The 22,754-nt window shown below is 43.9% G+C and overlaps 1 protein-coding gene across 4 annotated transcripts in view; it reads left to right on the top strand.

The window, feature by feature from the left end:
* The first annotated feature begins 3,488 nt into the window (after window positions 1–3,488).
* The window catches only part of kif21b (kinesin family member 21B), a 71,016-nt gene continuing 51,750 nt past the window's right edge, over window positions 3,489–22,754 (top strand). For all 4 annotated transcript variants that reach the window (XM_079741854.1, XM_079741853.1, XM_079741851.1 and 1 more), the window contains exon 1: window positions 3,489–3,864. In XM_079741854.1, coding sequence (XP_079597980.1) covers window positions 3,827–3,864 — 38 coding nt within the window. In that variant the 5' untranslated portion in view covers window positions 3,489–3,826. The remainder of the gene's footprint in view (window positions 3,865–22,754) is intronic.

Here is a 22,754-nt window from a genome sequence, read left to right as displayed (position 1 = left end):
CCCAAAAGCTATGTGCGCCTTGGATGCTATTATGAATCATAAAGACTTTGTCTGACGTCTCTGGTACTTCCACAACAAGTAAAGACTCGTAGTGGGGGTTATCTCGGCCATGGTTGAGAAGAATTGGGGTTAGGGAACTTTGGCCTTGACCTTCTGAAGTCCATATTGAACTGCGACATGGAGGAGAAAGGGATTGTATTCCTGGAGCTGAGCTGCCAGACTGCCCCGAGCTCCCCCCACCGGAGCTGTCGGAATGCCGCCGAGGCTTCGGCGGCATTCCGGCAGCTCCGCTGGACTCCCTTCCAGGCAGTCACATGGCAAACTGACAAACTTGACATCTATTTTTGTATGGAATATCCCTGCTACTGAAATGCGCGAAAGTCTCCTCCCAGAGCTCGTCCGCTGGTCCACAAAATCTTAGCTATGCTCTGATTGGAGGGGAATTGGGAAGTGGGAGGTGATATTCAAATGTGCCCCCTTCCTACGTAGGAGGGGACGCCGAAACTGACTCGCTCGTTTGGTAACTGTAGGTGGGGTACTTTCAGAAATGCTTATCTAACTATTATTTTCAGCTACAATTGTTTTAAGAAAAATTATGACACAAGACCAAAAGGGATGCCATTTAAATCCATCGTGCTCTGAATCATTCACAAACATCCTTTCCACACTATCAAACGGAACGGTCAGAGTAACAAACAATTAAAAAGAACAACAAGAACATTATTTCGCAACTATTTACATGGGCTGTAAGCCTAACATTGTTTGAGTCAAATGTGGATGTTAATGGATGTTTCAGAATGTTGGTCATGGTGTTAAGCCAATTAAGATTGAGGGACTTCATTTATAGATCAGGTCAATCCTCCTCACGGGCTCCACAGCTCGGCCGCGGGGAGCCCTTCCACAGACTTCGCAGTCCGGCCGCGGGCACGCAGCCCGGCCACGGGCTCCGAGGCCGTGGGTTACTGAAACACCAATATAAGCGAACAGAGCCGCACTGTACCACAACGAACAGCGGCGCACCGCTCGGTGGAAACGACTGAGCGGTTTTGTTGGTTCTCGTAGCCTAGACTTGAAGCAGGGCTCCTGCTTATTGGTTCATAGCGCAGCCAGGGCTCCAGCCTATTCGTGAGTAGGACTTTCCTCCTCTCTTCCATTGAACCCCATGTTATTCACCGGCCGCTAACACTTTCGGGGAAATGAATGGGAGTCAACGGAGGCTGAGAGAGGAACGTCCTCCCCGAAGTAATTGTCAATAGGCGATAGGGGGTGCTAATGTCCCTTTACCCAGGGAAACGAACATTACATATACAAAGGCATTAAAGTAGTCATATTTAAGGGCATTAATTCATTACAGTAGTATGGGCAATTTACATTTTTTATTCTCAACAATGTTAAGGAGGAACTTCCTCCCTCTCCTCACTGGAGAAGCCTATAATATAATATAATATAATATCTAAATATCTATATAATATAATATATAATTTCACGGCCAAAAGCTGTGTGCGCCTCCGGATGATGTTATGAATAGACTGTGGCGGCTTCTCCGACGTCTCTGGTACTTCCACAACAACTCAAATTTCTAATACACGTGCTACTAAAGTTGCGTGATAAAACTTGCACAAATCACTACCGCAACGGATTTGTGGTCGCGCGACCAAACTCAGGCGACACCGTGACCAGAAGACCACTGTGGCGTTTGGTGTGAGCGCAGCTTTACTCTACGTTCACACCAAAAGCGACGGGTTAATGCAACTCCATATAAAGTCAACCTAGAGACGCTTATCAGGCGACTTTTGTCGCCAGAAAAACCTGCGGTGCGACATGATGAATGGCGCAGCATGGACACCCCGGTACGGGCGAGTGCGTTCACGAGGATTTAGTAGCGCGACACAACGCGACACGTCGCTCGAGCTGAAATATTTGAGGGGCGGTGAGGCTAGAAACACCATGTCAAGCTTAAACAGTTACGTTATTTCATGTTAGTGGCGCTTAAATGATTAATCGATTAATCATAATTAATATGATTGTTATATATCGGGTCTTTGTCTGTGGGGACCCCTGTTTATATGGCTACAGGCTTGCTGCTTGCTACATATCTGGGTGTTCTCCCGTTGGTAGCTAAATGCTAACAAAGATGCTTGCCTGTCTGATAGTAATAAGGGGCGAGGGAGGGCCATCAGACCTGTCACTGGAACCTCCGCGGCAGTCGTAAGGAGATTTGATTCATGATGTTTAGTCGAGCTGGCGTTGACTGTAATGTTGATGTTCTTTAAGTTTCTGGACGATTATTTCCAGTTGAAGTTCTACACAAATGTAAGATCATTTACATTTACTTTTTTTTTTTTTTACTTTTTTGAGGGTTGTTTTATTTTAGCTCATGTACCAAACAAACATTTTCTGTGGCCTTGTCCCTGCACATGGAGTGCACGTGCGTGTAACGTAAAAGGTATGTAGTCAATTAGGTCACATTCAGGTGTTTTATTGTCCTCACCATTGGTCTTTGACATGCCTATTTTCTGCGTTGTGTATTAATGTCTTCTTATTGACTGTCAGTGTGTTCTTTACACAGTCCTTTTGAGGTTTGTGTGTGTGAGAGATAAATGAGAGGTTCCTTGTATACCACATAACGTCATAGTTAATAATCAGGTTGCGTTTAGGTGTGTATTTGTGTATTTGCCATTGCAGAAGTATATGATTTATCAGATTTCTGGCAATATACGTTTTGGGCGGGTTTTTGGTTGATTGGACGGTTTTTTGTCTATAGTTGAGCTGGAAATTGCCAACAGAACAGCTCAGCTTTTCTATATATTATCTCAAATGTATTCAAACTTGACCACATTAGCTATTTGTTTAACACTTCACTTTATTTGTTTACAACCATTTTAAATGTTTTTTTTTTAAAAAAGTGTGCATGTTTACATTGTTTACTCAATTTAGACCCCATTTAGACTTCAAATCCCTTCACTTGATTTAAGCCATTTAACATTTCTTTACATTTCTTAAACTATGTGGTTTTACTAAAACATATTTTCAACCTCATTTTGCACTACAGCACTCACTGCATTTTCTGCAGCAAATGCATTTTCTAATTCTTGTCTGATATTGTGATTAAATCACTTTGCTATGCAATCCCAACGACTACATTATAAAGCAGTTTTCCTTGTGAAATGATGCAATAAACATGTTCACCTTGTTCTACCGCTAGTGCCACGTTATAGCGCATTCTGTCTGACCTTTGACCTCAACGTGTTTAAGTCAGGCCTTTGTTTCTACCTCTCCCTGGGAGCACGCTCTGTTTATAGGAGCAGTTCAACCGATCTGTCCTAGAGCCCACCTGCGGTGTTGTGAATGAAGCAACTTGTTCAGCCATCTGATTGGCGGGTTGTGCTCCATGGGGGCGGGGACGTTCCCTCAGTAGGAGGAGGCGCCTGTCAGTCGGACTGAGTTGTACCCGCCCACCTCGCCCAGTTCACGGCTGAGGAGGCTCCGTTGCGTCGTTGTGATACTGGTGTCTCTGTCTGTTAAACTGGGAGAAGCGGTTCGAAGTCGGCGGTACGGTTCGCCTCTGTGACTCTGAAGAGGATGCAGCGGACAGACACAAGACGGGGATAACGAAACACAGCGAGGAGACAACGGCGGGCGTGAAATGAAGGCGGGAGGTGAAAAACGAAACAGACGAGATTTATAAGGCGGTGTGTGTCGGCAGGTCTTCATGGCCAGCCTCTCTACCCCACAGCGGCGTCTGAGGTGCAGCAGCGAGTCTTCATCATTTGGGCACATTGATATAAATCAGATATAGCTTGAAGTTCTCCCCTCCGGCTCCAGGATGGCTCAGAGCGACTGCTCCGTCAAGGTCTCCCTGAGGTAGGTCCGCGTCTCCCTCCTCTCCCACCGCGTCCGCCGACCTCTGCAGACCATGAGCTGCTTGCAACACATAGACCTGCACGACCGATTTCATCGGCTGGTTTATTTTTTACCTTGGGGTGCTTTTGTGTTTTGGCAGCAGCAGCGTGGTTCACCTCTACAACGTGGTGGTACATCAGTGTGTTGTAGGCATCCCTGTTCTGCGATATGGGTGCTGCTCCGCACACTATTGATAAGGCAGCATGTGCCCAATGGCACAAGCATCTTCAAGAATGCGCTGTTTGTATTGGTTAAGTGGTTATTTCTATAACATATAGGTTATGTCTATAACCTTTAGGGCAAACCTTGTGAAAAGAGCGATTCTACACCGGGCAGTGAGTTGACAGATAGGCCCACAAGCACAGCTGAGAAACGGATCAAAGCCTTCATTTCTAATTTGGCCAAGCCTCTTATTTGCATTCCGCAAAATCAACATGCATCATAAATGTAGGATATTCTATAGTATCATATAGTATAATAGAGTAGAAAATAGTGTTTCCCAAGGACTACAAGTAGCCTACATTTGTAGGCTACTTTTAACAATCTGCTTTGTCTGCTCTTCTGTAAATGATTCGATCACAAATACATGTCCTCCTTCACAGCAATGTCATTCACCACAGAGACATAAGGAGACGTGGTTAGCCCATAGTAGTTTGATCAATACAATGGGGTTAATTTCTATTAAGAATCCCAACGGTTTTGGGATTCACATGTCATAGTTTGGAAGTTGATACACAAGAGGAACTGAGATATGAGTCCAAGTCTTTAACTACAGTCTTTGTGGGCGGGAGTCAGATCTGGTCTATATTCATCTAAATGACCTGAGGGCTTTTACAGCCAACATCGTGGGCCAGAGGGTAGGGCTCTGTGGTCAATTAGCCATTGAGAGAGTTTTTCTGTGTGTGCTCACACTGTCACTAAGAGGAAGTGTTTTACTGATCTGAAGCCCCCAAAAAGGGGAAGGGAAGGTAGACAGCAGCTGGTGACCGGCAGCTGACTATCACAATGAAATGCTGCGACGTGAGCTATTGATTGAAGACACAACTCGTTTGCACTGTAGTTGCAAAGCAATGTAGCGTGATTATGAGACGTTGACTGGTTAAGAAGATCTAATAACAGATATAACACACAAAGACACACACACACACACTTTTCTCTTATACAATAACACAATCAAGCAAATGGGCAAATAAAGCCACCTCCCAATAGGAGTAATACAGTAACACAGTCATTTTCTTTTGAGATAGACCAGCTCTCGTGTTAATTACATGGCTGCAGATGTGGAGCAATCCCATTCCGAGCTCTCTCCCACCGTGTGTGTCCCCTCTCTGTGGGCTTTTAGTCATGCTGCGTAAATGGCATTAAACCTCTATTTGTGCGTGTGTGTATGTTTCTGAATGTCAGGAAATGGGAAGCCCACAAATAAACAGGGCGAGCGAGATGACTTCCTGTGGAACGAGTGGCTTTTCCCGATGACCTACAAAGTCTTCCCTGAGAAGTTGTCCCTGGTGTGGAGGGGTTGGGGGGGGGGAGATGATAAGAGGGAGGGATGGTGTGTAATTGCTCCCACGTTGTGCCTCAGGGCTGATTCCTTGTGGCTCAGCCTCAGCTCAGCCAGCTTCACTTCCTGAATGCCTGCCTTGCCTTTAACCTCCACAATGCCGTTGCAACCGATGACATGACCTGGATTCTGGTGGCTGGAGAATCGGATGGGAATTGACATACACGTACATCCACCACTTATACGCCACACAAGCACACACAAACAGAACCACACCGCACACACCAAATGCACACAGAAAGAGCGAGAGAAAGAGAATGGGATTACAGCATATATCCTGCTGACCCACACTTAATTCGCTGGTTGTGTGCACTGCGGCCCGGCCAAACAAAATGGCACATCTCCTCTAAGTGGCTGTCATTAAATTGCTTATCGCTAGCTGGTGCATCAATAAAGAACGGGCTGCAGCGGCAGCTTTCACTTAGGTTATAGCCTCGAGTGACAATCACACAGGAATGTAAAGACTCTCTCATTCACCCTCAAATTTGACATGTGACCACCTCTGTCCCTCCACAAGATCCCTCTCTCGCCCTCGCTCCTTTCTTTGCATCTCATAATGACCTTGCAGTATTCCCTCGTTCTCTGCGTAGCTCCTAAGCCTCAAGCACCAAATTGGGAGCGTGACAGAGACCACGTTCTGCAGAGAGGTGTGGAAGAGCCCACTGGGGAACGGATGAGACACAAAGACCTGATCTGTTGAGGACCAATGTGCTACTCAGGTGGTGGGAACTGGGTGGTGGGCGGCCATACAAAACGCTATCCGACCATCTCTTTGGCCTTGTGCTTAGGATCTGGATCAAACGCAGCCAAAGGGTGCTGCACACGAAATGCAGATAGGTGGGAGGAGGCTGGATTCAGTGGGCCTCCCGCCAACAGGTCCTGATGCGTTCTTGACAAAACAAGCCTGTGTACGTCACCTGTATGAACCGGACATGTGGCGGGTCAAAACACACTGGCCCGTCAAAACAAACAGGAGCAGGGAGACACCAAGGGCCAGAGAGACACAGAGGGCCCCTGACTGCTGATATACAAAGGCATCAGGTGCCTGTAAAAAAGAGAAAGAAATAAAAAGCCGTTTTTATGCCAGCGGCCCCATGTCCTTTGTGGGCCACCAGTCTCGCCTGCTTCCTGTGGGGGTCAATACCTACCCCACACAGCTCCCCAGGGGGGCACTTTTTGTTGTGGTCTGATGGTAAGTGGTGTGTGTGTGTGTGTGTACATTAGTGTATGTATAAGAGTCTAAGTGGGTATGTTTGTGTTTTGTGTGTAACTTCTGATCCCACTCTCTGTGTCTACTTTGTGCGCACCGACAATTACAGGTCAGTGAAAGTGAAGGCATTTTAGCTTTTGTAGCAAAAAGACAGTTCATTCTAATCAGTGGATCTGACCTGAGTGAGGAAACTGGGCAGGAAATGACACATTGAGCACACCCAGGCTAGCCCCTCACCGCTAACATCATCACTTCCTGTCACTGAAGCTGAGCGACGTGTGGGACTGGAAACGCGTTTCAGATACGTTTTGGAGGCGAAACGCTGGTCGTCCGTATTTGTTGATGTGTGGTATATTGGATAGCTCATGCACCCACAATGGCAGCGGTATTGGCTCCCGATGTTAGATTAAGGGAGGCTTGCTAGACAAGATTTAGCAAAAATGAAAATAACAAAATAAATACACCCATAGGAAAATGTAGGCCACTGAACGGCAGCATTTCGAAATGCCACTCCGACCGATCAGCTTGATGTGTTTGGTGCTTGCAGCAAAAGATTAATAATGTAATAAAATCGACCACTTCATCCAGGGAGTTTGACCTCATTGGATACAGAAACAGCATTACTGTGGTAAATCACTAGAATTTGGAAAGGACACAGTTTTTCTAGTTCAGCCCCCCCATTTAGTTAAGCAGCATACAGTGGAGTACAGTGAGAGTACAGTGGAACACCAACAGTGGTACTAGAGAGAACACCCTCCGGTTTGACACATTGGTTAATCGACGGCAGGTCTGGTTTACTTCGTAAACTACTTCTGGCTGTCTCTTTCTCTGCCAGATGTCTTCAGTTTCTCTTTATCTACAACCAACGGAAACGTGAGGGAAAGCAGACACAGAATTACTTAAGCTGAGAAGAAGGTCATCAAGACGCATTTGTGCCAAAGTATAAACTAAGACGTTTCCGTGGCACTGTTTCATAAGCAAATCATATGGCTGTTTCTGTTTCACTGATCATAAAATGGCAGTCCTCTCTCAGCAGCTGCGCAAGTCATGTGTTGGCACTCTTAGAATAGGGGTATTAATCAAGGGTAGAAGTGCTGTGGTCGTTGGTTGGAGGTGTGGGAAGCGCTTGGAGTGGATAAGACTGCTGAAGCCATAGAGCAGTGAGACAGCTCCTATTGATAAACTGCTCCTTCTAAGTGTATTAGTCGTCACAGAAAGCGGGCTGCTGTTGCGATATGACTTCCTTAACGGCTGCCATGGGGCTATCCCCATATCCTGTTCACTTCCTGTTTTCATTAGAGCTGCTGACAAGCCAGAAGAAGTAACGGTTGTGTCTGTATGTATGTATGTATGTATGTATGTATGTATGTATGTATATATATACATATATACATACATATACAAATAAATAAACACAACCCGTTGTTCGAGCTTAAGATAACCAAATGTTGAGAGAGCTGCATACGACTGCATATTTAACACAATAACAATAACAATACCAAGAAAAATAATGAATTTTTCATGATACATTATTTAGAAGGCCATATCATCTTTGATACAACAGTAAAAGCAATGCTTCTTACTGTTTGTACTACTGAGTGTGCATTTAACACGCTAGCTCATATTTGAATTTTCGCTTGTATTTGAATCGGAACAGGTTTCACGGGCAGTAGAATTTGCATCGGCCTGTTATGAGGTCAAAACTCCTGTGAGTCTAGCAGAGGTCCTCTAAGCAATCCACTGTTGGCTGACATGGTCATTTATCAGCATTCAATTGCCCCTGTATTGTTTGGTGGTCAGGAATTAAATTGCTTCATCCCATTGCACCAGAATTTTGGCCAATTTTGGTCTTCAAATATGAACTGCAGACTGGTTAATGAACTACTCGATTTAGCGTCAATTAGCAAAGAGTTGAACGAAGGATAGGATGCTTTGCGTGTGTGCCTGTGCGTCTGCGATATGTGTGTTGGAGTGTTTGTGAGAGAGAGAGAGAGGCAGAGGAGACATTGAATAGGTCTGATGTCACTGCAGGTCTTTGTGCTTTATGCTGAGCTGGTGCGTGCGCAACACACACCCACACCCACACATACATACACATACACATACACATGCACATGTACACACATACGAGGGAGAGGGGGGCCAAGAGGAAACGAGGGAGAGAGAAAGAGAGCGAAGGCAGGGGGGAGAATGAAGGGGATATAGAGTGAAGGAGAAAGGGCGAGAGAGAGGTAGGAAGGACAGGTAGAGGATCCATGGTGGTGGCGAGTTTATTTAAACGTGATAAAGGACAGGACGGGAGGTGGTAGAGAACCGGGAGCAGTACAGACACCAGGGGAACCAGACCAGACCTGGCCTCCCATCTCTCCTATAGAAGACCCTCCTGTTGGGCACTGTGATCCCCTCGTCATGAAAAGAGCAGTTTCATGCCCTCATTCAGAAGGAGGGGCCGAAAAAAGAGGGCAAAAGATGCAGAGGACTGTCATAACCTAGGCGAGGGAGTAAACGAGCGGGTTTCTCTCTTCCGTTGTCAAAAGGCCGACTGTAGCATCTGAATAACTCCCAACAAGCTATAAAGAGCGTGTGCCTTTTTGGGTGTGTGGCACACGTACATGTGTGTTTGAGCATCTGTACCATCATTCTGTGCATAATTTGAGCACAGCTGCGTCCATTTCCCATATTCCCACAGAGGGGGGAAGACACACAGAATGGCCCTATTGTTCCTCTCTTTAATGATGTCGTATATAACACTATATAAAAGAGCACTACTAAAAGACTAAAAGTTGGGTGACAATAAAGTAGGCCTATTCAATTTTGTAATAGTTTTGAGTGTGTTGTTTGTGTTTGGATGTAAGGTTGAAGATTTGACCCATGGTTGTTATTCACCTCCTACTCTAAGTAGCTTAATTCTTCTGCTGATGTTTGTGTCTGTGGATTGGCTCTGTGTAAGTGCACGTGATTGTTTGTGCATGTGAGTTTTAGGGCAAGCGAGTGTTGGTGCAATCGAGTTTTAGTGCATGTGAAGGTGCACGTGAGAGACAGCCAGCAGGCAGAGGCTTAACAGGGATGTCAGCGCCACTAATTAAATGTGTGCAGACTTAGAACTGTCAAAGCAGAATAAGGCTTTCTCTGATGACATGGCTCATTTGACTATTTTAAGATATGTCTTTTGTAAGTACTGTCTATAATAATAATAAACGCATTCATACTTAATTATAAAACTAAGTTGCAAAATCATGTGGTCATACATTTTTTTGTAATTGTATTATAGTATTATTAGATTGTCTTATAGCTGCGTGTTCTTTTGGATTGTATTTAATAGCACTAGATACAATTCTGCTATTTTGACGTATTGCTATTTTGATTTATTAAAAATAACACTGGGCTACAGTGGAGGGGAAAAGTAGCAGTACTCCTCCCAAACACTTCGATAAACTAGATAAACCAGCCGCTACGTAACATCACTCCAGAGAGAAGCTAATCAGGGGCGAAAAAGTCGGGTGAGAACCAATTTGTTTTTACTTCTTCATTGTGTAGAGTGAATCATTGCCACCATGTTGTAGACTATCATTCAATAACAATATCTCAAACAACTGAACGCGCACACATCAGAGCCTGTCAAATGGATTTAATGCTAAGCGTTATCCCCAGTGCATGTGGTGGACAGGAGAGATGAGTGGGCTGATTCCCTCAGACAGACAGTCTGAGTGGCTGCGGTAGTGCTGAAGCTTTGCGTTGGCAATCAGAATGGGTGGCTCAGGCTTCTAATTCTAATGCTAACCTAGCCTACTCCCCTCGGGTGTCTGTCAGTCCAGCCCAGTCATAGCATCTATGTAGAAGAAATGTGAAGGCTAGACCTTGACCACGCCATAGCGCAGCAGACCTGCTGTGTGCATTTGCGTGTCTGGCTAAGGTAACTGTAGCTGTTCCTTTGTGTTTGATTATAATCTAACCTTTTTAACTTCTCGTTGACAACTGTGTGTGTTTATCTATTGGTTCGCCTGTTAACTATATATTAATATAAAAAGCTGCCACCCAGCTGGGGACATGCACGCACACACACACACACACACACACACACACACACACACACACACACACACACACACACACACACACATTGTCATGGCGTGTATGTTCATTAGTCAGGCGTGAAGAGATGAGTGTGGGTGGATGTCTGGTGAGGCCTCATCTGCTACTGATAAATCAATAGATGTCAGTCCCTTAATGCTGAAGTGTGAAGAATCATGTTTGTCAGCATGTTTGTGTTTAAGCGAGCCAATCATGTGTGGTTTTACTTGTAATACTTTTTGCTTTTGCTCTTCTCTAAATATTGTCTTTTTACGGGGGCGATAGATGCTTAGATACCAGCAAAACCTATTTGAAAAGAGCAGAAACCTTAATAATTCATTGGTTTAGTCAGCAAAAAAGATGAATGCAGATGCAAGGTGGCCCAGTAGCCACCTTGCATCTTTGTAGCCCTGGCCAGTTAAAACGCCTTAAATCTGTATTATATATGAATGTCCATTCATCCATCACTGTCCCTGTGGGACCCAAGACAAAGGAGACAGGGAAAGGCAGAGGGGTTAAAGCAGGGGAACAGAGCGGGGGGGGATGACCTAGAATCAGCTTCGGTGGTGCGGACTGAGTTGTGTCTCGCCAGCAGTGAGCTCCTTTGGATAACGAGGATGTAATTGGACAGTAATAAGGTTCTTATGACTTCTAGAGTGACCAGCACACTTCACCAAGGCACCTCCTCGCTATGCTCTTCACAGATTATAATATCCTCTTATATTATATTCTTACGTTATATGATATTATATTTATTTTATAATATGGTATTCGTTTGTTGTTATTTGTCTTCTTTATTTTATTTTTATTTATTGTTATTATGATACAGACCCATTTTATCTATCGTTAAAAGACTCAAACGCACCAGTTCACCTCGACTCTGAATAGAAACCAATGCACAGCCACCATTGAATGTTGTACGTCCTGGCACTTGTACATTACACTTATTCAAGGTACTTAATTGTGTAGCATCTACAGTAGCTGCTATCGCTGCTTTACACGGGGAATGGGTTAGCCTAGCGATTGTAATACTTGCACTTGGTTCTATGAACATCTTTACTGTACCGACAGCGATATATTGTTTCACTTCTTATGACAAATGTACTTATTGTAACAAATGCACTTATTGTAAGTCGCTTTGGATAAAAGCGTCTGCTAAATGCCCTAAATGTAAATGTAAATGTTAAAAAAGCTGTGTGATACGCTGAGCGATAACAAAACCCCAAGCGATGATGCGATATTGTTAAAGATTGGGATTATTGTCATGGTCTCTGAATGCCCATATCTCCTCCCCCCGTGGCCCTCTGGGTAATGGATTTCATTATGGTGTGGTGGGCGGGATGCCGAACCCTCTCATCTCTCTGTGCTGCTGACCCAGTCCCATGTCTCGCTGCTTTGTCGACGGAAAGGCTAGAAATGTGAGATCTTAAGTGCCCTTCCTATCCCAGCCTCATGCCCTCTTTGTATTTTTGAAGTACTGTGTGTTTGTCACGGGACATGGATATCCATACACTCCTACACAAACCAAAGATACTAGGACATGGGACACAAAACACAAGTACAATAGATTACAGATCATAGTCACTGAACCCTGCCCTGAAATGGGTATTCCTCTTAAACAAACCAAAATTGTAACTACCTTTTCTTGCCTTCTGCGGCTTGGGTGTAAGTTTACATGTCAAGAGATAACTCAGCCAGAACCAGTCACACAGATCCCCCTTCCTCCGACTGTTCCTCTCCTCTGTCAGCCGGTGGTCACCAGCCTCAGGCTGTCGCTCCAGGGCTGGGTCAAGCTATTTAGCGCAGTCTCGCGTAAACTCCATGGCATCTAATAGGCAGCTGACAGTTTTATATTGTTCATTGTGGATGTTCAATGAATTTCAGACATTGGCAAGGTACATTATTTTTGATATAATTTGAACAGAATCGGAAAATTCCATTAATTGAATCGCTTATTGCGAACATGATTCCATTTTAATGCGCCCGTGGCCGTCTCAGGACAGACAAAAAAAAATATTTTTTGATTCCGAGACAAAAAATAAAGCCCAATTAAATCCTACAAATATGAACCTCTCCTCGCGCAACCAAGCGAGGTGGGCTTTAGAAGTCCCACCGCGTAGACGTGGGCTTGCACCTCTGGGGGTGTTAGCCGTGAGTGCTTATGTGTCACGGAAACCAGCTTGCCCTGTCAGCAGGTTGACCCCCTTAGCGTCGCCCCCCACCACGGCCTGCACCGTCCCCACCTCCTGCCAGCTATTTGGCTCCAACACAGAGAGTCTATCATATACCAGTCATTGTCCATTATTGCGTCCGGCGGCCCTATTGGACATCAACCCCATGTCCCTTCTCACCCTCTAATGTTATATGATCCCTAATGTGTTTGGTGTGTGTCCTATGTGCACGTGTCCTACGTGTCGTGTGTGTGTTTGTGTGTCGGTTCTCTTTTCTGCTATGGCCACCCGCTGCCTGATTCATAACTTGATCTATAGCTGCTTTCACACATACACGTAAGTTCTGCTATTCTCCCGCTATTCTCCAAATGGCCGTATATGGGAACGACATATCCTGACATTGGTATCTTGAAAACAACCTGAAAAAAATACTACCCCTGACGTAGTATTTCAGCCGGCGGAAATGTTAATTACCTTATATCTGAATGAGGAGTAGAAAGTCGGCATTTCACACCATTTGAGCGGGTGTGTTGAAGACGCTTCGATCTGCATTTGCGCGTCATTGAGTGGCTCCCTAAATGATAATCAGCCTGTTGCCTTTTGTTCGCTGAATGGTAAAAAAATATTTAAATGTTGGAACTGCTTTTCAGAGTCATTCGTGGTGAAAGCTAAATGAGGTCTTATCGTAACTCTAAAAGTACACATCATACAATAAATTACAATACATGAGTTCACAGCTGCATGCGTATATAGAAGATTTTTATTATTATTATTATTACTTATAACAGTTAACTGAACATTAGAGAGTCCCGGCCTTCCACACCCAGTTTTCTCAGTTAAACACATAAATCACTACATTTGTCCCAGTGTTTGTTACATGTGAAATGAACCAAAAAAAGACGCTGTCTTTCTCCGCTAACGCAGTCGTTGGCGACACCTTTCTTCTTTGTCGTTTCTTCTATTTGTCTCTAACTCATGCTCCAATCTGTCATCGATCGATGCGGGTGTTGTTGATGCAACGGAATAAGATGATCGCGATGAGTTTGCCCGTTCTGCCTCCGTGCTGTCTACGGTCAGACCAAAACACACCTGACTGACACCGGCCGTCCTTATCCCACCTCATGCGAACTCAACCCCACGTCATATCCTGCCCCCTGCAAGCCCTGCCCGCTAAGCCCCCCGTTGAAACTATTGATGTCTGAGCGACACCAATGTCCGCATATCGGGCATCAAGTGTAAATAATGCTGCGATCCATTTGTATGGTACGCCCAACCGTACGAGTCGTAAGGTGTAAATCTCCCAGCTTTCTTGTGGCATTTCATGGAGGAACGCCCCCTTTTGGTCGGTCCCACTTGGGATTTTGAGCAGTATTATATAGTGTTAGCATAGGAGGTAGGTCTATCTTTAGCAACATAACAACACACAACCCAAATAATTCGGCCCTGTGTTTTCTCATAAATATATTTTTGGATTTAACAACCAGCTGGAGCTCCTTAGCAGGGACTGTCAGGGTGTCATCCCATCTTGTGTGGTACTCTGGACATGCCAGGAGTTTCCTGATCCGGCAGGACAGCTTTGTGGGCTTCCGACTGCCCCCTCGACTGAAGAGGGACTTTGGGAAAACACCCTAGAAGACTACTTCACTGCAGACACTAATGTAACACATATACAAACACACCAACACAATATTTTTGTATTACAAACAGCCCCAGCTGTGGACCTCGAGAACAACTGCACCTTTGGGTAGAAAGAGATCGGCCTCTGGCTAACAGAGCTTGCTAAAATGGTCTCATTTGGAAAAACACATGTTTTTTTTTTTTCCTGATCATGTGCTATGTGAAGTAAATGGCTGGCTCTCGAATCCTCTCTTGTTTGGAGTCTGACTCTGTTACGGCAGAGCTTCAATGTAAAGCGGGTCACACACCAGGCCAGCCACGGAGCTCTTGATCTGTGTTTAAAGTGGTCAGATTACGCTTTTCCGATTAGGTAGTGTATATGTATTGTCTACCGTTTTATCCATGTTTTAGGTGTGCTAAGCTTAAAAAAATATCAATGTCCTAGCCAGGGGGAACTACCCGCACCCACCGAAAAAAAAAATTTTACCGCCTGAAACAGCACGTCTGCATTCAGCATTTACCTCTGTGACAATCGGAGGTCAGATTGTCAGGTCAGTGCAGAGGTCCCGCCTCCCGGCTGCTTAGCCGCGGCCTCAGACAAAGCTGTTGACAGCGGCGGCCGGAGGAATTTGGTTAGCTGTAGCGCCGTGTCCCCTTTGCATGGACTTCCCAAAGAAGGCGATTATAGATACAATTCATTTTTACCGCCATTCCTCGGCAGTACCGCAGAGGTCCGGTTCTCAGTAATATGGAGCAAACACTATTCAAGGCTGTGCAGCTCAGCTCCAACCAACCACTCTGCATTAAATACAAGGCAGCAGCTCGCCTGTTTGTTTTGAACCGAACAGATCCACAACTAATGAAGTATGCTTACAGGCTGTGATCATGAATGAACCATCAATTCTTCATTCAGTTTTTACACTGGAAGTCCATACAAAGGACAAACCTTTGCTTGAGGGCACCCCAAACCATCCGCACGGCGGCACTTCTGCTCTTCCGAGATTTCTTGCCATAACGAAATCACGGAAGTAAATGAACTCCCTACCGATTTTAGGATCGCAGAGTCGCTCACCAGCTTCCGCAAAAGACTCAAAACTCACCTGTTCAGAGTTCACCTCGACTCTGCATAGAAACCATTGCACAGCCACCATTGAATGTTCGTCCTGGCACTTGCACACTGCACTTATTCAAGGTACTTAATTGTGTAGCATCTACAGTAGCTGCTATCGTTGCTTTACACGGGGAATGGGTTAGCCTAGCGATTGTAATACTTGCACTTGGTTCTATGAACATCTTTACTGTACCGACAGCGATATATTGTTTCACTTCTTATGACAAATGTACTTATTGTAACAAATGCACTTATTGTAAGTCGCTTTGGATAAAAGCGTCTGCTAAATGCCCTAAATGTAAATGCTAACTGCAAACAATCAGTTTTTTGGCGGTTCAGGAGAGGTTGTTTGTGTGGGAGAGTAACTCCACCGTTCATGAACGTTGGGCTTTGTATCTTAGCAGATCACATATATGGATGAAAAACACTCAAAGAAGGGGAAAATACAAAAAGCATTACAACACCAGGAACACCAGTCGTAAACATGAACACCATTATTGATTAATAATAAGATCAATAGTTTACTGTAAATTAAGTTTTAGTTAATGCTCATTACTGCATCGACTTAAGAGTATTTATGTATTCTCCTTTCATGAAAGCCATGGTAGTGCGTTACAATAAAAACCTGCTCAGCACACAATTAACCTCCGGTCTACTTCAACAGCCAGAGTGTCTGGACTGCAGGCAACGTGTCCATGGGTTGTCCTTCGCCTCCCGCGAAGAATTTTATAGAGCACTGTAGGACTGTGAGAGAGAGAGAGAGAGAGAGAGAGAGAGAGAGCGTGAGCTGCTTGGCTTGCAGCCTGCTTGCCTGCTGTGTTGCCGGGCCAGGGCTGGTAGATTGGGGACAGTGCAGAAGCAGACCAGCTGTAGTTGGTGTGAACGGCCCCTGTGGTAACCTGAGCAAGCCCAGGTCTGTGTTTTGCGAGGCTGTGTGGCCGTTATTCAGCCCACACAACAACACCTTTCTGGTACACAATGGCCCTGACTGCTCCGTGCAGACACGGGGAAGTTGGATTGCCGACGTGGACAGGATTGAGACGTAGGAGACAGCAGATGGATGGGCCCTGGAGTGATGGTTTTATCCACCAAATCTCTCTCTGCCAACGGTTGTTGGAGGAAATCAATGGGGATTTAATCACTGATTAAATGGGCGATGATACAGAAATGCTGACTGTGTAGCTTAATAAGCTGCCACGTGTCTTTTTTTTTTCTTTCATGAGAAGGCTAGCTCTATAGGCCCATTTTGAAAGGTATTCCTTTTCGCGAAAGAAGGTGATTCATTATCGAAGGAAACTATTCTCTTGAGAGGTAAACATTGCCAATTCTCCTGAAATGAGCATTAGACTGTAATGACATCCAAGACATGATACGAATGTCTTGTGTTGTACAACACTCGTATTAAAAAAAAAAGAAAAAAGATGCAGGATCTTTTTCTTGTGACCTTTCATACTGTGGTACACCCAGCTATCCTTCTAAGGCTGACCCTGAATGAACTCTTCTGTATCAGTCATTGGACACAGATATGCCAGAGCTCCTCTCTAAAACCAGCTTCTGTTGCATTACATACAGTAATCCATTATGAATGAGGACATAATTCTCTCTGTAATGCCTGTGTAATGCCTTTCATTCTTTATTTTTTTTTTCATTCTTACTTTTCTATGCATTTAGGACATAAACCAGTTATATTTTATGATTTTCTCTCTCTCTCTCTCTCTCTCTCTCTCTCTCTCTCATAGGACTGTTTTTACACAAAGTTATCATGTGTCACGTTGTTTTGACTGTTCAAATGTAAACTCATTTTGGCAATCTGGTTCTCTTTTGAATTTTTATGCAAATTTCAAGGTGTTTCAAATGTGTAATTCACACATTGTAACCAGGGGCGCACTTCCATTCAGAGGGTGAGTGTTCATTAAGCACCCAGCTGAGTTCCTCCGATCTACCAACAAAGAAGATACCACAGTAGACTAGCATTGATCAGTAGAAAAAGCATTTAGATCGTATGAACCTAGATGCCTGTGCACAAAACAAGTAAGCAGGGAGGGGCTGTTTTTGTGGATTAAAGCAATATAACATTAACATTCTCCAACTATGACAATAAGTATTTTTTCTTCAAGGGTTTTGATGTACATTAAAAGTAGGTCAATGAATGTCTGTCACTTGATCCATAGATTCAGATTAAATAGTTCCCAAGCCTTCTTTAATTACACAATGTTTTCAAAGTCTTTATGTCATGAAGATGCCCCTTTCCTGCATGGTGCAAGAAGGGGAACACTAATGAGGAGTCATTCATCCTCCCAGTGTATTGAGCAGCTTGTTTTCAGAGAGCGAGGGAGAGAGAGAGAAGGCACTTGGGATGACACACATGATGGCCCAATCCCAAAGTCCGCGCTCACAGACTCACAGACTTTTCTGCACGCGAAATTAGTTAGGCTTTAGGGTTGCCCCAATGTCGAATTCCAAAGGGCGTGATGGTTTGAGTCCACACTTAACAAGCCCTTTCCATGAGTCCGCATCAGTGCAGACTTCACCTAAGGGAATTATCCACAGTTCAAAGCGTTGTGACGTTTACCGCGGAGACCATAGGGAAATCCGGGAATTAGGAAGGTAAACAACAACAGAACGCTACTTTCAATGCGCGACCTGGGGGGTATTCCATCAAAGTCGCTAACGAAGGCGGCGCTTAGTTGATTAAGCCTGGTTAGAACTAACGCCAACTTCCACTTGAGGCTAAAGCCATTACATCAAAGCAGTTAAGCCGCGCCTTGCTCAGGTTAGTTCAAACCGGGCTAACGTTATCGTGGATTACGCTTGCTCATGAGATATGTAACCAGCCCAGAACTGTGAATGTCGAATCATGGATCAAATGTCAGAAAGGACGAGCGGGATCTTTTCCAGAGACGAACAGAAGCTGCTTGTGGTGGTCTAAGAGGAGTACAAGCATATAATAACTCAAAAAGGGAACACCATAACCATTAATAAAAACAGGAAGGAATCCGCCTTGCAAAAAAATCGCGGATCTGTTGAATGCATAAGTAGTATTAAGCGTAAGATATTTTAATTGAATAATGACCATGGATTTGTAATCAGAAAGGTAGCCTCAAGGTAACATGTCGGACTTGCACCCATTCATCCGTGGTTCAATCCCCACGCAATTAGTTATATAGGAAGGATTATTATTATTTATTTTTTTTAGCACTTTGGTCAACACTTGTTGTTTTTAAATGTGCTTTACAAATGTATTTACATTTACATTTTAGTCACGACGCAAACTCAGGTCGCCTGTACCACAAGGCAAGTGCTAGACTACATTCACCCAACTGCTGGTTCGCGATTTCGATAGGATAGATATATTTGTATAAAAATGTGTTCAGAAAATATCCACGATGACAATAGATAGCAATTAATTTAATTATTTTATTTGCATCATTTAATCTTAGACCCTTAGTGAAAAAATACACTGTTTGTACTTCATATTTGTGCATTTATGACAAACTTATGAGGACTAGGCTTGGCGGAACCTTCTGATGGTACACTTGTTGCAGACAGATGGGACTTCAAATCAGACAGATGGGACTTCCGATCAAATAAGCCTGATAGTTAACCTGCTACCGATCAGGCTAGTTTGGTCTGATAAGTTGCCATGGTTACTTAGCGGCGATTCCCTTAAGTCACGTTAACGGAACTCCAGCCAAAAGAAGCGAGGCTAAGCGAAATAAGCCCGGCTTTGCCTTTAGCTTGGTGGAAGGAATACCCCACAGATGAGAATTTCGGCTCTTTTTAGTGAGGGAGCATTCCCTCCTCACCTGCCCATGCCCCCTCCAAACACACACAGACTCACAAATTGAATTGCTGCATTGTTTTTACTGGCAACACTCCCAACAGAGAGAGAGAGAAAAGGGGTTGTAAAGAAGATGGGTGGTAGTAAGGATACAGTATATAAGATATATGATATGTTTATATATATATATATATATATATATATATATATATATATATATATATATATATATATATATATATATATATATATATATGAGAGGAGCAAAGATATCTCTACGCTAGGTACACTCTGCCCAGTCAGAAGGAGCAAGATCGGGGCAAATCCATAGGAAATGAAAGGGGATCACCTTAATGAAATGAGCTGAATGCATCCAGAAGTGTACAGATCTACAATCATTGCCAATCTTTGCTTATCCAGTAGGGCTGGGTAAAAATATTGATTCATCAATGCACTGCAATTTATTTGTTCTCTATTCAATTTCGATTCAGAATATTTTTGAAATCAATTATTTCCATGGAAAAAAAAGAAGCATACTCAGTCATTGTAATCTAGAAGCGAGTATGCCTTAATGCACATGCCCTTTTACATTTGTCCGTGTTATGATTATTACTTTTATGCTGCAAGTTTAGCTCAGGAACAATACTATACAATGGTGTATTCCCTTTTTGCTAGTTAAAGCACAATGAAATGGTTAATTCATTTTAAAATGGTTAATTCTAAATAATATTTAGGTATTTTTGACATCTGCATGTATTATTGAATCGATATCGAAGCAATTGGATCAATATCAAATCAAATCAAATCAATATCGAATCGATTCAAGACCTAAAGAATTGAATTGTGAGGTACCTGGCAATACCCAGCCCAGGGAAAAACACAGTGACGAGTGACTTTGTCAAATGTGCCCAGAGAACAGTGATAGTTAAAAAACAAGTTAACAGTCCCATTGACATAAAGTTAAATAAAATATAATGGCAAGCCACCATGACGGGGTCCTACTGTATGACCTCATGTGTATGAGTATGGTGGTGGCCCAATGAATGCATGATGGTAGACATCATTCGATGTCATGCCTTGTCCTACGGAAAGGTTGGTTGAGGTTGGACTTGAACTGACCACATGGCCATGAATCTGACGCAATGCCAATACACTACATGGACACGTAGAGTGCCAAGGGCAGAATAGAGTATATTTTGAGAAATAGAAGTCTTCCGTACGTGGAGGTATAGTGAGCTTGGTCAGTATGGTAATATGGCATTGGTTGCTTTAAAAACTTTTTTCCCTTAAAAACAGGATTACAGGAAGTTTTCATTTCAAAACAACCACCAACCATGTTTCTAAAGCATACTTGGTCGAAATCCACTGTCAAACGGACGTTTGGGAAATGAAGTGTGTACCGCTTTAAGGCCCAGCCTGGCTTGGAGAGAGGCTGTGGGAGAGAGGCTGTGGAAGAAAGGCAACTTCAAACCAATGCATCAAATTTTTATTTTCAGACATAGCCTTGAAATTTGGCATTGATATACTATGAAATCTACTCTTTGGAGCCACATTCGACAGCCGAGCTTACTTGTTTTTGACGCAATGTTAGACCTGTTTAAACATCGGGAATATTCAATCATTTCACCTTAAAATGTATCTCCGCCGTCTTTGGCCTTGTTGCTATGAAGTTAACACCATATATTCCCAGAGTCACCCTAGTACATGTGTGCAGAGTTTGCAGCTTTTACCATTTACGGCACCAAATCAGTTAGATTGTGGGTGTTTGGTCAAGTTGTAGCCATTGCATTAAGTCTTAATGTTCTGACCATATGGGTCAGACTCTGAAAGTTATACACACACACACACACACACACACACACACACACACACACACACACACACACACACACACACACACACACACACACACACACACACACACACACACAGCAGTGTTGGCAGTCGTCGCTGGCAGCAGAGCAGGGGGCTGTTATTGGTAGGGTGAGTCCACTGATGCCTTTCCACAATATCATGGCCTCTACATTCTGGATTGTCATGAGGTAGCCCGCCGGAAAGTGCCCCAAGTTATTTGGTTGAAATCAAAGATTATTGTACATTTGCATAAATAACTTGTTATTTTGTTAAAGTTTTGAGCATGCAAACATGCACGCACGCAAGCAAGCACACACATTTATTCACATCAGTTGGAGACACTGTGTGCAGTGTGTGCAGTTTCCAAGGAAACGGGGCCTTCTGATTCTGAGAGCCAAAGGGAGCCGTGGCTATTCCTGGTGAAAAGCGTTTTTATCTCTTGGTTCTTGGAGCCTTGGTTATCTTTTGGGTTGAGGGCTTAAGGGTACGAATGCCCAAATGATACAACCAGCAAGAGAATTAATTAATAAAGTAACTGTTTTTTATTGCTCTGGTTTATGTGTGGCAATATTTTTGTATTTCTCTTTCATGATATGGTAGTGTGTATTTTTGGGGTTGTATTGTGTTTGATGAGATGAGTTAGATTAGATCAGTACTTTATCCATACCATAGGGGCACTCATAGGTGTAAGTAGGCAGACCGGGTAACGTTATTGATGTGGGATTGAAAGGATAGTGTGCTGTCAAGGATGACACCCAGACCCTTAACCTGGGGGGAGGTTGAGATGGAGTAGTTCAATCAATAGTGAGGGAAAAGTTTTGGATAAGGTGGATTTGGTACCAATGGGAGAGCCATTGAATGTGGGTGATCCGTACGGAAGACAGCCTGTTGAGGAGGATGGTGTGACCGAGGGTATCAAAGGCTGTGGAGGAGGATTAGGATGGAGAGGAGTCCAGAACCATTGGGAGGTCATTGGTAATCTTACACTGTTTCAGTGCTATAGAGTGGGCGGAAACCGGACTGGAACTGTTCATACAGGTTATTGTGGGATAGGTGAGAATGGAGCTGGGAAGCAGTTTTCTTGAAGGATTTTAGAGATGAAGGGTAGATTGGAGATAGGACGGAAGTTGTTGAAGTTGGAGGGGTTGGTGCCATTTTCTTTCAAAATTGGGTTAATGGCAGCAGTTTTGAAGGTTGAGGGACAGTTCCAGTGGTGAGAGAGGAGTGATGATGATGGCAGAAATGAGGGGGACCAGAGAAGGGATGCAGGCTTTCAGAAGTTGTGTGAGAAGGGGGTCCGGTTGACAAGTGGATGGCTTGGATTTCAGGATGAGTTCTGTGATTTCGGAGAGGGTGGGGAGCTGGAAGGAGGAGAGCGAGAGAGTGAGATGCTGAGTGGAGGGATTAATCCAAGGTGCTGATGGATGTTCTTGCTTTTTGAAGTGAAAAAGGACATAATGGAGCTGCAGAAGGCG

The sequence above is a fragment of the Pollachius pollachius genome, assembly GCF_949987615.1.
Source record: "Pollachius pollachius genome assembly, chromosome: 8".
Lineage (NCBI taxonomy): Eukaryota > Metazoa > Chordata > Actinopteri > Gadiformes > Gadidae > Pollachius > Pollachius pollachius.
This window is presented reverse-complemented; position numbering and strand designations above follow the sequence as displayed.